This window comes from Mytilus trossulus, chromosome 7, assembly GCF_036588685.1.
Source record: "Mytilus trossulus isolate FHL-02 chromosome 7, PNRI_Mtr1.1.1.hap1, whole genome shotgun sequence".
In the NCBI taxonomy this organism is placed as follows: domain Eukaryota; kingdom Metazoa; phylum Mollusca; class Bivalvia; order Mytilida; family Mytilidae; genus Mytilus; species Mytilus trossulus.
In genome coordinates, this window is record NC_086379.1 from 46,694,707 (window position 1) to 46,710,451 (window position 15,745).

Here is a 15,745-nt window from a genome sequence, read left to right on the forward strand (position 1 = left end):
ACTTGGCCATGTTTACGGATGTTATACCCCGTGTAGTATTTGAGCAACAGTGCATTCAGTCGTTGTATTTCATATTTGTATTTGTTAAAAGAATAATATAACAGTTTTAAATTTCATATGTTCGCAAAAGTCGAAGTTTAAACATCCAATCGATATTTAAATGTATACACATATCGTTGAAAAACTACACTATTATGTGATTAAGTCGATTTCTATGTTTTTATTTGTATGCATTCACCCGTAACACGTCTTGCCAATGCTCCATGATGTATGTGTTGTACATGCACGATTAATGGATGACATTCTTGTAATTTGTTAATAGGATGGCAAATCCAAGTAATTTGAGTGGAGATTTTTTTATGTTTAAAAACTATTCCAATTACATCTATCTAATATCAGTTGCAAACGGAATTTTGTCACTATCAGGATTTATACTCAATACGGTTTTATTATTCCGAGTTCCGAATTCGCCATGGAAAGGTTTGGTTCAAGTATTATGTTTAGTTAATGGACTTGGAGCAGTGACTTTGAATGCAATTCCTATGTTTTTCACATTCAAGGATTCTACGGACGGGTATTATGCTGAAGTGTATTTATCATCATGGAAGATACAACGACATTGCTTAGTGTTTTTTTTCATATTGGAAATACGGGAAATGTTGAGTCTGGCTTCGTTACAGCTTTGTGCTTGTATTTCCATAATGTCAATCTACCAAAAACGACACTATTTTCAATTAACTAATCGTAAAACACTAGTGATATGTGGTCTGACTTTCCTGTTCATGTGTTTAATGAATATTCATAAATTTTCATATCTTCGGATTACTTCAACGTTTAGTCAATCCAATTCTCTGAGATGCTTTGGATGTATAGCACGATACGACTCGCCTGTGTTGATGACGAAATATTTCCCTTTATATCGTTATGTATTTGTCAAATTTATATTACCCTTGAGTCTTTGGGGAATGATTTTCTTATTCGTGTTTCTTATTATATACACATTATTTTGGATTAAATCCTCCATTTCGGGTAAAGTGAGAAACAGTCCTTGTTTTAAGTGGATATCTTTAATTCTTAGTATATGTGCAATGTGCGGAATATTTTCCTTATTCATGCAAAGTGCACATTTTCTTGGAAATGAAGCTGAATCTCAGAGTAACAAATATCCTGATCAGACAATAACTGTTTTCAGGGATTTTAAGATGCAATACACATTCTATACTTCAATAGCAGAAAAGCTACTATTAACGGAAAATTATCAGGAAAATGGTAATGTACTTTTCACGACTGAAACTATACAAACGTGTGTGCACTTTATTCGTTACATGTTTACCTCTATATTTTATGCGTTAGTGTGTATTATAAGTGTAAACTGAAATGTATTTTTTAAATGGCCATAATTTTTTCTTTCATTTTTTTTTTTTTTTTTATTAAATAAGGCCGTTAATAGTTTTCTCGTTTGAATTGTTTTACATTGTCATTTCGGACCTTTTATAGCGGACTATGCGGTATAGGCTTTGCTCATCGTTGGAGGCCGTACGGTGACCGATAGTTGTTAATTTCTGTGTCGTTTGGTCTCTTGTAGGTTATGTTATCATCTATGTTGCAATTAGTTACAAAAAAACTCAGTGAAATAAACATGTCCTTTGTATAAAAATTACACCTTCTTACCACGTATTTCAATATCATTCAGAGTTCCTTTGTAAAAAAAGTGACACCTAACATCTACGCATTTCAACATCATTCTGAATTCTGATAGCAAAATATCTTATTTGGAAGACTCCTATACATACATTATTATTTTATTATAATTATATTACAAAATGATCACATAGACTTGCAATTGCTTTACATCAACTCGACATTCGTTTTTTTGTGTATTATATACTAATGATCAACACCAGTGTTTTATAGGTTGTTTTTTTCTTTCAATTTGCTTCTTTATACAATCATGTAAATTGTGCAGTCGGAGTAAATTACTTTATAGCATCCCTTTTCCATGTAGCTCTTGGTGAAAAACAAGTCTGTGTTTTATCGTCGACTTTATTTTCTATAAATGTAAATAAACTCATCATAGATACAAGGACTAAATTTAGTATATACGCCAGAAGCGCGTTTCGTCTACAAAAGACTCATCAGTGACGCTCGAATCCAAAAAAGTTAAAAAGGCCAAATAAAGTACGAAGTTGAAGAGCATTGAGGACCAAAATTTCTGAAATTTTGCCAAATACAGCTAAGGTAATCTATGCCTTAGGTCGAAAAGCCTTAGTATCTCAAAAAAATTGTTGCAGTAAATTTATAAATATAACCATATCAATGACAATTCATGTCAGCACAAAAAAAGTGCGGATTACTAGGCTTGTGATAATGATTTAGTCTCAGATATTAAAGAAGCTTAGTATGGTATTCAAATAGATGACGTTATATTGAATTGCTGCCAAATAATTTTATAAATCATCTAAAAGAGCTTTTTGTTTTGCTTATGCTTCTGGTATATTGGGGGCTAATATGCATAGCTGTATAAATAGTTTGCAAAACAAAGGGTTTGTAAATTGTTCCTAGGGTTTAGTAAGAAAAGCAAGTGAATGGCATTACTAGGTTGATATGGGATTATTGTCAGGTTACGCTCTATTAATAAAGGCAACAGTAGTAAACTGGTGTTGAAAAGTTATAAATCAGTTGAGAGAATAAAAATCCGGGATACTAACTAAAACCGAGGGAAGAGGAAAACTAAGGAACAACCGTAACACTGAAATTACAAAACAAATCAAAATTCAACATACATAGAAACAAGCTATTTGATAATAACTGCCATATTCCTTACTTGGTACAGGACATTTTAAGAAAAAATGATATGTTGAATCTGTTTTATGGCTAGCCAAACCTCCCGCTTATATGACAATGTTAAACAATATTCCTAATTGACAGCAATACAGTTCAAACACACGCAAGAACATTTATCACAGAGAAACGCACAAACAAATAAAATATCAGATTTACATGTGAGTTTGCAATGCTGTCTGCTTTATACGGTAAATTGTGTCCTTCATAACATGTTTGTGTCTTCTCCTGGTGTTTTTCGATATTTTCATTTTTCTATAATTAAGGCAATCGGTCCGATGCTCCTCTAATCTACTCGTGACATAACAGTAAAATATGCATTGACTGATATGTTTGTTCAAATGTAACATATGTTGAATAGTAAACCTTAAAAAAATTAGCTCAGGAGTGTCTTTCAATCCTGACTCGGGCAAATTATCGTATATCATTGAAAAGTATACAGTGCTTGTTTACTTTCAAGCAGGGTTGCCAAACACTTCCAAATTTCTTACGGAAAATAAAGGGAAAAAATCTCTTCGTAATGAGGAACTTTTAAGTTTAAAAGTTATTCATATGTTCCGACAATCCATTCATTTTGAAGATTTTGATGGCGTTGATGTGTTTGAATAATCAACTCCATCTGTCCATTGAGAATAACGTTCTACATTTTCATAGTTAGAGTCTGTTTGGTTTACAAAATGATCGTAAGTTTCTTCCATTGAACTTTCTCTGACTCCTTTACAATTTCCGACATCATAAAGATCGTCTGTGACGTCATTTTGTAAACGTAAAGCCCCATAGTTCTTGCTGATAATGGCTTCTTCTCTGTCTATGATAAATGATGTGTGGTTATATTCTCCGGATGTGATAGCAAATCGTTTTGTTTTGTCACTTATGATGTTTGAATCTTTATTTCGTTTATTAACTACAGCATACATAGGCTCTCCTGTCTGTTCGGTTAATTCAATGTTTTCCTGTGTTTTAATGGCCGCCGATACGTTTGTTTCTCGCCGACTGTCCATAGGCGGTCCATTTATGTCTATGTTTATCACATATTCAGAGAGTTTCGCCTGCCATCTTTTCTTTTTCACAATTGTATTTTTCCTGAAATTGATATTATAATGAAATCAATGAAATCAATCTAAAACCTTTTACATTGGTTCAGATAATTCTTTAAAAAAAAAACGGTGTACGTCATGTTCCTTATAATCTTATAATACTTATCATTAAGTTATAAATGTGCATTTCATAAATAAAAAAAAACGTTAACGTTGTTTTCCTTGTAAAAGTTAAAAAAAGCATTAAAAGGGAGTAACACTAAATGATTAAGATTTGTGTTTTTGGTTTTCTTTCCAAAACAGATGCCTTTACTACTTTACGAAATCCATTTCGGTAAAATAGAATGGTATTAATTTTATATGTGTAAATGCAGGATACATAATTAAATGCAGAATTTGAAAAGAATGGAAATGTGCAAACTTTGCTAGATGAGAGGAACTAAAATGTATATATTCAAACAAATCTGTGGGGGTTTTTCACTTTTGTATCGTTATGATTAATATATCTCCTAGTATATGTACATATATGTAGTACCACAGTAGCTCTGATTACGAATTGATTGCCGAAAATGACTTGTTTGCTATTCAGAAAAGGTTTCGTCAAACGTTTATTTGATGATCCTCAAAGTAGCCTTTAGTGCTTTCTTGCTAAAACTCTTGTAATTGTAAAATAAGAAATAAATCTCTGATGCGTGCATTTAAATGAATCTTACCTAATGTGAACGAGTACAGCTATAGAAAAGACCACCAAAAGAACTGCAATGCTACCTATGACAAAGTCCTCCGTCTGCTTACCTTCGAATCAAAAGAAATGGGGGAAATAAATAAATATATAGATATTTCTTTTATATACTTCTGTGTCCTAAACTGTCCTAAACTGTACTATGGTTTCCATTTGCGATCTTTTGTACTGACTAGTATTTATAATCTCCAATGCAAATAAAGGTGTTTAGCATAATGTTCAATGACGTTTAATGTGATTTGAAAAGCATCTTATATTAGAAAAATTACCTCATGTTTAAGGAAGGTGAGCAGAAAATCAAGATCAGGGCAGAACACCGACAGATACTGAAAAATGTTAATGTTCTGAAACTACTTTTTATGTCATCTTACTACATAGGAATGCTTGCTCACTCGATAATACTATGCAAGAAGAAAGAGCCTGCATTTGTTCAATTTCTAAAAACAATCTCAGGGCTTAATCAAGCAAAGGAATATTATTACTTTTGGTGTTATCAAGGAAGTATGGAATTTTAAACAAGTATTAAAAATGCATTCACCCTAATGCCCAGGATGTATAAATAGGTTAACCCTGTTTTAAAATTCCGTAGACCCCTCATTATAGCAAGATGAAAAAAAATATTTCTAAATTTAGCGGGTTTCTTCATATTTCCTTTAATGTTGTTGTTTTGTTATTGCACTATTTTCTTATATTTATATTTTTTTATAGATCTAGTAGTTATAAAAGTGCTTTTACATTTCAATATTTCTTTCCTTAATTGTAACTGATCTTGTAATTCTCTTGATTTTGTATATTTGATAAATTCGTTTTCACTTTAAATTAATGTATTTTCATCTTATTCAGATTATTTAAGTTAATTACCTGCAGTTGGGTGTTGTTTACCATTTCTATCGTTAACATTCATATCGTTGACATCTGTCATATCTGTAGTAATCCCGGACATTTCTAAAATCATAAGAAATGACCGATTAGTATACCTTGTGAACCCGGATGCCATAGCTGTCTATACAGTATGGGATTGCTTTTTATTGTTGAATGAATGGTGTTCGCTGACCTATAGTTAAAATTGAGCGGAATAGAAATGGGGAATATGTTGAAGAGACAACAACCCGACCAAAGAGAAGACAACAGCCGAAGGCCACCAATGGATCTTCAACGCAGCGAAAAAATCTGGAGGTGGTCCTCATCTGGCCCCTAAATAAAATAGTTGCTTAGAAAATGTATGTCGTTTGGTTGGGGAAATATCTCGTATTGGGATCATACCACATCTTCTTGTTTGTTTTATTATCGTAATATATTGGTATAAAATTGAGAATGAAAAGTGGGAATGTGTCAAAGAGACAACAACCCGACCATAGAAAAAAACAACAGCAGAAGGTCACCAACAGGTTTTCAATGTAGCGAGAAATTCCCGCACCCGGAGCCGTCCTTCAGCTGGCCCCTAAACAAATATACACTAGTTCAGTGATGATGAACGCCATACTAATTTCCAAATTGTTCACAAGAAACTAAAATTAAAATAATACAAGACTAACAAAGGCCAGAGGCTCCTGACTTGGGGCAGGCGCAAAAATGCGGCGGGGTTAAACATGTTTGTGAGATCTCAACCCTCCCCTATACCTCTAGCCAATGTAGAAAAGTAAACGAATAACAATAACAGTATGTTGACTTAATTTCCAAATTTGGTTTGATATCTTTTTAAATGACAGAAAACACTGTCAGGTGTATATTATCCAATTCACGTAACACGGGAAATCGACTTTTAAAAATTGGAACAATGCAAAACTAAGGCATCAACGTTTTCTGATTAGAAAAGAGGGAACACAAAAAGTAGTGATACCCAAAAAAATCTGCATACAGGCATACATTGTACAAATACATTTTGAAAATTAACTTATTATTACATTACATGTATGTTTCATTATCATACGTTATTTTAATGGCTATCAGCAATCTCGCGTCATTCGGATATAAACCTTCTGTCCGAAATGAAAAGGAACATTTATGATGACACGAGATTTCGAAATACAGAACAAATTTATGACAGTACTAGTAAATGAAAAACACTTGGTATAAATCGGGTTCTCATGATCCTAGCAAAAAAAAAGTAATTAAATGTATTGAATGAATGCTTCTTTAAGTTATTCAAACCGGCTTTTAACGTTCGTACATTTTCGGAATGAAAACCTTCCGCTGCAATCACAATTTGCTCAGGTCAACACTTTTACACCTCGAGCAATTTTATGAATAGAAGCATTTCATTCTTATGTCAACAATTTTACACAATTTTTATTTTGTCAGTATTTTTTAAGTATAAACATGATATGATTTCAAAAGCGATATTACAGTTTGTTGACCGTTCACTCATTTTCAAAAACCTGCATTAGCCTCAGTTTGTCTATAATTTTATCCCTTTTATGATGATCATCCGGTCTATATAAACCGCCAAACGACCATATTTTTTTTGTATTCATCGTCCTGAACGTGCATGACCTATTTACCACAGTGACTGTACGTTAAGCAACCAACAATCAGTCAATCGCGTATTTATAAAAAAATAAAACGGATCAATAAATTACCGAATATTAAAGATATCTTTTTACCTGTAGTTAGTTGTGAGGTATGGACGGTTGTTGTGGTCTTTGTGGAACGTGGACGTGGGTTTTTATGTGAACCTACAAAATAGTTATATTAAATATCAAATGAAATTATGATATGTATATATTATCTATATCTATAATATAGAGAATAATACATGGCAAAATCCGTATCATATGTCGAATCATCCCGAGTCATCAATATCAGCCCAAGGGCCTTTAGACCCGAGGTATGATATTGGTCGAGGGTGATACGGCATGTGATACGGATTTTGCCATGTATTATACGCTTTATCATATATTTCAACAGAAGAGTATTATATTATATGAACTGTTTTCTGATCCATAGCACTGGGTTACCTTCAGTTCTACTTTGTCTTGTTTCAAAGGCCTTAAAAGAACTGCTCAATTACTTATCCGAAGCACCTTACAATTTGCGTGCTGTTGTTTTAGAAAAATATTTTGTTTATTATTGTATTTGTGTGTTTTGTACTTTTTATAGTTGCATTTAGTTGCAAGTAAGGGTGTGATAAAGGGTAGGGGTGCAATAAAGGATATGCGATAAAGGGTAGAGGTGTGATAAAGGGTATGCGATAAAGGGTGCGCATCAAAGTTGCGCGATATGGATTAAACAGCAGGCTATTTATCACATATGCAAAACTACTGTATTTACTTATAATTACATTAGATGTATGTTTCATTATAATACGTTATTCTGATTGGTTGACTAGCAATCTCGTGATATTCCTTAATCAATTGCATTGCACAATGCAACTTTTTATTCATGATGACACGAGGTCCCACAATAAAGTGCACAGGTAAATGAAATAAAAACTTGACAAAAGGCGTGTTTTCATGATCCTATAGGTAAAAATGTAATTATAAGTATTGAATGCTTTTTCTTGTAACTTTATAGGGTTGTAAAAGCGTTGACCGTGCGCACATTTTTAGTATGAAGCGCTTCTGCGCTTCATACAAAATGTACTTAGGTCAACGCTTTTACACCCAAATAAATTTACAAAAAAGAGCATTTATTTCTTAACTAAACATATGTTTAACTAAAATAACGAGGTCCAATTTGTCAGCCGTTCTCAGGTAAAAACCTTGAGTTTCATGCCAGGTACCTAGAATGTCAATCATATTTGGTCAAATGGTCCAAGGACACAGTTATCGTCCTTTGGTTTTCGTTGTCTTTATATCGTCCTTTGGTTTTCGTTGTCTACGAATACAGTCCCTAGTGTAGTCCCTAGTGTAAACAGTGTATAACTTGCATGTTTTATTTGATACACTTTCCCAATTTATTTCTTGATATTAAATGCATGAAATATTAAGAAGGGGGATGTAATTACATGTCAAAAAAAATTTGGTGCTGAATCTTTATATTAAGTAGTGATTTGGTCCAGTTCTAAAAGGTCAAATTTTATCACGTCTGAAGCTGTCAAACTGAATTTTACACCCCCTTAACACAGAATTGTCAATATTTTGAGTTAGAGCTGGGAGAAGTTTCTATAATTTTGATATTATTTGTCTCACTGGTAGTACACTACACTGTAAAAATCTTTATGAGAAAGAGAAGGTGCGATTTTTTTAATTTGAATTTATTGTCTAAAAGAAATGCACTACGAAATAACTGTGTTCTCGGGCCAAATCCAAAAAACTGTCCAGCAGAATCTAAGGAAACAATTCGTCAATTATTTGTGCAGTAGATGTGTGCAGCCGTCTATAAACTATAAATGGAAGACATACAATTTCTGTAGCTGGAATGCAAGAGTTTATGGGGTCTTCATGAATGAAAAATGACATCACTTTACATTTATCAGCTGTCAGATTAAAACATTATTCATTATTATCTACTTATAAAGTTGATAGATTAATATAGGATTTACACATCCGTTTGAAGATTTGTAATATTAAAACTGTTGTCTGAAATCTCGGAAAACTTTGATATCTAGAGTGAATCAGACAGCGAGTTTATAATACATAATTATAATATGATACTTATTATACTAGAATGTCTTTTGGATTATTTTTTTATGAAGTCATTTGCTTATTATAAAAAACATGCATAAATGGTCTTGTCTCTTCACATAATTAGGTCTTTGTATAAAAAAAAAGTTTAATGAAAGCGATATATTTCAGTAACCGTCGAGTTGTGATATATTTTCTCTGGACTAAATGTCGCAAACCAGATAAAAAAATAAGAAGATATAATATGATATCCATTGAGACCACTCTTCATAAGAGACCAAATAACCTAGAAATTAACAACTACTAGTATATGTCCCCGTACGGCCTTTAAAAATGAGCAAAGCCCATATATATTCGACTAAAAAGGTCCCGAAATGACAAATGTAAAACATTTCAACCAGTAAAACTAACGGCATAATTTATTAACATTTTTGTGATACAAAAAAAATACATTTATCAAAACTATATATATGTATTGTAATTTGTATATTAAAGCGAGTCTAGTGCTTTAATTGTTAGTGGCCCTTACCGCATCTGGGAACGTTACAGTACTGCCATCTTACTTTGTTACTGATTGTGTAACACCAAAGACTTCCTTTGTCGTTATGTGGATTCCGACAGTAGTTTACATGTTCGGAACCCATTGGATATTTGATGCTAGGTATTTTCTTATCCCATCTCTGACACGGAATCCCACTGCTGGTCTTGTTGATATGTCCATTGTAAATTACTGAGCCAGTTTTTCCAATTGAATAACAATCTTCTGGAAAGTACAAAATCGGATTTTATAGAGTATTTTTTTATGATGTGAATTTGTTTCAGAACTATTCACAAATCACGAGGTTGATTGGCAAACTATTAACATTTTGTTCGTGTCACAAGCCAAAAATGTCTTTTTCTTTGAATTATTACAATTGTTACCAAGTACTCAATTTACAACTGAAACGTAAAGGTACTAGTTCGTGTCTCGAGTTCTATCAATTAGAACTTACAGTACTAGTTCTTGTCTCGAGTTCTATCAATAAGAACTTACAGTACTAGTTCTTGTTTCGAGTTCTATCAATTAGAACTTACAGTACTAGTTCTTGTCTCGAGTTCTATCAATTAGAACTTACAGTACTAGTTCTTGTCTCGAGTTCTATCAATTAGAACTTACAGTACTAGTTCTTGTCTCGAGTTCTATCAATTAGAACTTACAGTACTAGTTCTTGTCTCGAGTTCTATCAATTAGAACTTACAGTACTATTTCTTGTCTCGAGTTCTATCAATAAAGGACTTTAAAGTACTAGTACCACAAGATTGTGTTGATACTTAAATCATAGGCACACGTGGCGTGGTATCTCAATTCAGATTTATATAAATCAAGAAACTTTAAGTCAGCCCAAATTTGACCAATCTGTACATCATTGTCGTTTTTGTTTCCTTACCCCCTCCCCAAGAGACCAGAATCGTTAACGATTTCCAGACATGCACAAAGAAGTTCGCTTTGAAACAAGACTTTATAACGAAGTATTATATGATGATTTTTGAATGAGATTTCAAGGCTATTGTTGCAGTTACTTTGTCAATGGTTTATTCCTTAAATTGGACAAATATAATGAAGTTTATAGTTTTCATATAAAAGTATATTATTGCTTCTCAGACACATTTTTCTGATTTTGGTAAAATGCATGTAACTTTTGATAAACATCTCCGACTTGTTTGAAGTTATGTAGCCGAAATATCGCAAAATTCTATTTGTTCAATTTGCATAAGAAAATGTCTGTACCAAGTCAGAAATATGACAGTTGTTATCTATTTGTTTCATGTGTTTGTGCTTTTAATTTTGTCATTTGATAAGGTACTTTTCGTTATGAATTTCCTCCGTGCTCAGTTTTTTTTTGTGATTTTTACTTTTTTTTGTATATATAAGTTTAGTAATAAAAAAGAATAAATCAAGTTTTTAGCAGCCAACACGTATATTTTGACTAAGTTTGTTTAGTAATTCGTAAGAATTGAAATTAAAATACACTCGCATGCAACGTTTAAAATAGCCTTCAATAATGACAAAAATCTCAAAACAGTAATAATAATAATTATTATTATTATTATTATTATTATTATTATTATTATTATTATTATTATTATTATTATTATTATTATTATTATTATTATTATTATTATTATTATTATTATTATTTTATTATTATTATTATTATTATTATTATTATTATAATCCTTAGTACAAAAAAATCGAGTTACCTTCAGTATGAATTCCAAATCCTTTTACGACACAAAAAAATAAATAAATAATTGGTAACGTCTTCATTGTTATTGTTTAGTACTTTATGTCAATAATATTAAGTATGTTTTGTGTGCATATCGGAAGAGGATGCGGATATCGAATGAAATGTAAGAGGATTAAAGTTATTAGTATTTGTTGGTTAATAATTTATTGAAGAAAACAGTCACTATATGAAAGAAAAAAGACGAACATTGAAGTGCATGATCAGACAAACATCTATAATACTAAAATTACGAGGTCCAATTTTTCAGCCGTCATCACGTAAAAACGACGATTCACAGAATTCAACTTTATATATAACTAATATAGTATAAAGGTGTAGATTAAAAATTACACCACTCCAGGCCCTTTTGTTTTCCACGCAATTGATATTGCCAATAATTAAGAAGTTCCGGGTCGAGTCCGATACCGATACCAATAGTATATTCACCTGTTACCTATTACCTTAGCTGTACGTTCCGCATCTAAAGGGCGCACCACCAAACGGTGTATTCAGGATAAATATGCTATATGTACACGGGTCATAATCACAGGGTAATACTTTAATTCGGTCACGGACCCGTGATATCACGGGTAAATATTTCAACACGTCAGTCTGTCGTTGGAAAGCACTAGGTTTGAATCAAAATTAATTTATTTTGATACTTTTTTTTAGTGTTAACCGATTATGATGGATAGATTGGGTTTACTATATATATTTATATATTATTTAATTGAGTTGTCACATAGGCGATCATTCCGCAACTCCTTAAAACTAAATAATTTAAGAAATCTTAAGTGGAATAAAACCGGCCGCAGGAAAAAAAAACAGTAAACAAGGTCTGACAAGACGATACAAACCGCCGGCATTTTTAATATTGGCAAGTAGGTGTTCTTCTAGTAACAGAAGTAACAAAAGTTCCTAGACCCCACACTGACGCTAGGCCAAAACTTGGATATAACGCTTCCTCGGTACTCGGAGGATATACAATTCAAAACTGGTAACAGTGATGAGCCTACCGCTCTGGTAAACAAGAGAAAGCCGTTTATAAAAACACAACTTCCATGTGGTACTATAGGAGAATATTTTAACATATGGTCTAACGAAGAATGATGGGGTCATGGCCCCCGTCATCTTGCCAGATCCCGCCTCTGCACTAATACTGCGACAACTGATTTATTAAAGATAATACTAAAAAACAATTAAAAATATCAAATACATTAAAAAGAAATCCTGTTTTGGAAACGTATACATCTATATGTTTAGACAGTTGAATTCTAGAAATTAAAGTTTTAGTAAACGTCCACCATCAAGACATCAGCAGATTATAAGATGCGTAAAAACTAGCACTGTCTGTTTGAAATCAGTATCAGGTATTTATATAAAAATGTTCCATCCCCTATTTTAAAGCATTCGGAAAAACGTTGAATTGCAATAAAAGTTTAAGATATAACTGGACCTAACCACTGCATTATTATGTTATTTTAGACGAGTATCAATGTTCTGTTTCTAAACATTACTTATTTTTTAGCGAACTACGCATATTCTTGGTTAGAAGCATTAAAATTTTGTGAATTTATAATTTTATTTACCATGGATAAAACAGTCAAGCTGAATACGACACGCTTTTAGAATAGCTTTTTATTTGTGTTGACCTTTTGTTGTGCGGCGAATGAAATATGAATATATCGAATACGTACAACTGATAATTATGTTCTAGAAAACAGAAAACGATCCAATTAGTATCTTCAGGTTATCTATTGTTATTATATTAAAAGCAAAAATTTAATACATGTCGTAAGCATATCACGTATACATGGGACTAACAACGAAAATAATAATCTCTTTACGTATCTTAATTATAATTATATATGGATGATTATGTCCTAAAGATCACATAACCAAAACGTAGGCATCAAATAGCAAGTTGACTTCGAGACTTTTTTTTATGAAATGTACGCCTACAAGAAAGAATAGTTAACATTTAACATAGAACTTGTAACTGTAAGAGTGGGAAGCCATTGTAAAGGCAATCACTCAAAAGTTTGTAACCGCATGGGCATCTGGATTATATGATATGATAGCTATATATGACTACTGGTTTAATTTGACATGAATAACAGTGAGTATTATGCAAAAACAATTCCTATCATTGGCGTAAATATCGGGATCGGATTTTTTGCAACTGTCTTGAACTTCGTAGTTTTAACTGTATTCATAACAGCAAAAGAACTACGTTATAATTTGTTTTACAGGCTTTTCTTTGTTATACATCTATTTCAGTTGATAGGATCGTTTGTAATTGTTGTTCAATACTGGATTTATCTAAATGCTTTAACTATCACATTTGCGTGCACATTTATTTCCGTATTAGGATCGGTCACCAGAATAGCGTCCATTACACAAACAGGAATTGTAGCATTTGATAGATTTCAAGCTTCGCTTAGATTACCGAAATCTGTTCTCCAAAAAAGACGATCAAAATTGGGAAAGCTTTCTGTTTGTATGTGTTTTTCTGTGTTCGTGTTATTTTGCATAATAGGTGGGATATATGGAACCGATAACTGCACATCAAAACAATGGTATGGCCAAATTACAGGTTATGTTAGTCAGATAACCGCATGCTGGATCATCATCTGCGTGTTTGTTGTGCAAATACCACTCTGCATTGCAACATTTTTTAACATTCGAAAAACGTGCACAATTGTAAGAGTTACTATTCAGTTAGATAGTGTGCGGTCAAATATAAATGGAGACAATTTGGACAGAATTATGGACAAATTTCCAACACCAACTGTACAAGGGAACATAAAACTTAAAATGCAAGCTCTGAGAGTACTGTCATTACTGGTTACGACTTATGCTGTGATATTTATCCCTCAAATATTTATAATGATTTTAGCAAGAGGGACTGATAATCATAGAGAAATATTTTATGACTACGGCATTTTCCTTCAAGGTATTAATTATCTTGTGGATCCAATTATTTGCTTGTTAACTGTTAAACCTTATCGTGAAGCATTCGATGTGTTATTTGTCAAATTTCTTTGTTGTAAATAGTCAATAATGAAATCAATTACATTTTTAATAAAAACTAATGTGCGTATTTGTGACAAAGAGCTGCCGGGATAATTAACGGTCATTACAGTGACGGTAGTTTATTGCATGTGAAAAGTATCAAAAGTTACATTGTTATTATTCCTAATTCAAACTAGAAACCTAACGTTATTTAGATAATTGGAACATATTGTATAATTTATATTCAATATTAAAAAATAAAAACCGACAGTTTTCTAATTTAAAAGACAAAATATAAAAAAGAAGATGTGATATGATTGCCAATGAGACAACTATCCACAAGAGACCAAAAAGAAATTAACAAATATATATATAGGTCACCGTGCGACTTTCAACAATGAGAAAATCCGATGCCGCATAGTCAACTTTAAAAGACCCCGACATGACAATGTAAAACAATTCAAACGAGAAAACTAAAGGCCTAATAAAGGTATGGCACAAGCACAGGCACTTGTTTCTATCCATTGGAAGAACCACTATCAACGTATATTTACGTAAATATACGTTGATAGTGGTTCTTCCGGTGTCTTCCCGATTGTCCCACTTTTTGAAATTATAGGTAAAAAAGGAATGAAATTGTGTGGGACAATCAAAAACAAAATATGTTTGTGGGACAATTGGGAATTTAAATGTGGGACAATTGGGAACTGTTTTTAAGTGATTTTAAAGATATTGTTTTTATAGCGTGTTGCAGTAAATCAACATGATCAAAGGTTACTAATCAATGTAACTTATAAAATATGAACAAAATAAGAACAAATGATAATATTTACATATTTTATTTGGCTCATAGAAGGTACAATCGAAGTATCATATAATATAAAAAGTCTTTTCAAAAATTAAAAAAAAATTAGTCTAAGATGCATATTTTTTTTTAAAGTATTTTTTATTGACTTTTAACTAGTGGTCAGTACTGCGAGTACTCTCAGATCTGTACTTAGTGTCTTTTTTTGTGGTGATGTCCCAAGCCAGGAGCCTGTAAGTCAGTAGTTGTCGTTAGTTGCTGTGTAACATATTTGTTTTTCATCCATTATTTTGTACATAAATTATGCAATAAGTTTTTTCGTTTGAATTGTTTAACATTAATTTTGGGGCCTTTTGTAGCTATGTGGTATAATATTTGCTCATTGTTGAAGGCCGTATGGTGACCTATAGTTGTTAATTTCTGTGTCATTTGGTTCATTCGGGAGAGTTGTCTCATTGGCAATCATACCACAT

At 32.2% G+C, this 15,745-nt stretch overlaps 1 protein-coding gene across 2 annotated transcripts; it reads right to left on the reverse strand.

Moving 5' to 3' along the window:
* Nucleotides 1-1,911: 1,911 nt before the first annotated feature.
* On the reverse strand, nucleotides 1,912-11,530 carry LOC134727074 (uncharacterized). 2 transcript variants are annotated; one of them, XM_063591463.1, is made up of 6 exons: nucleotides 11,427-11,530; nucleotides 9,715-9,948; nucleotides 7,224-7,295; nucleotides 5,482-5,565; nucleotides 4,592-4,673; nucleotides 1,912-3,924 (listed from the first exon to the last, which is right to left on the reverse strand). In XM_063591463.1, exons 1-6 carry the CDS (start codon nucleotides 11,491-11,493, stop codon nucleotides 3,411-3,413), a joined length of 1,053 nt encoding a protein of 350 aa, XP_063447533.1. In that variant the 5' UTR covers nucleotides 11,494-11,530; the 3' UTR covers nucleotides 1,912-3,410. The 2 variants fall into 2 exon arrangements, with proteins under 2 accessions (XP_063447533.1, XP_063447534.1); XM_063591464.1 differs by lacking the exon at nucleotides 7,224-7,295.
* Nucleotides 11,531-15,745: the final 4,215 nt, after the last annotated feature.

What these genes read in the sequence shown, in the direction of transcription:
- LOC134727074 (XM_063591463.1), bottom strand. Translation starts at nt 11,493, where the DNA reads ATGAAGACGTTACCAATTATTTATTTATTTTTTTGTGTCGTAAAAGGA. An exon ending in CTGTAACGTTCCCAGATGCG is followed by an intron (nt 7,296 to 9,714) that starts GTAAGGGCCACT and finishes ACTATTTTGTAG; the next exon opens with GTTCACATAAAAACCCACGT. An exon ending in TACCTCACAACTAACTACAG is followed by an intron (nt 5,566 to 7,223) that starts GTAAAAAGATAT and finishes TTATGATTTTAG; the next exon opens with AAATGTCCGGGATTACTACA.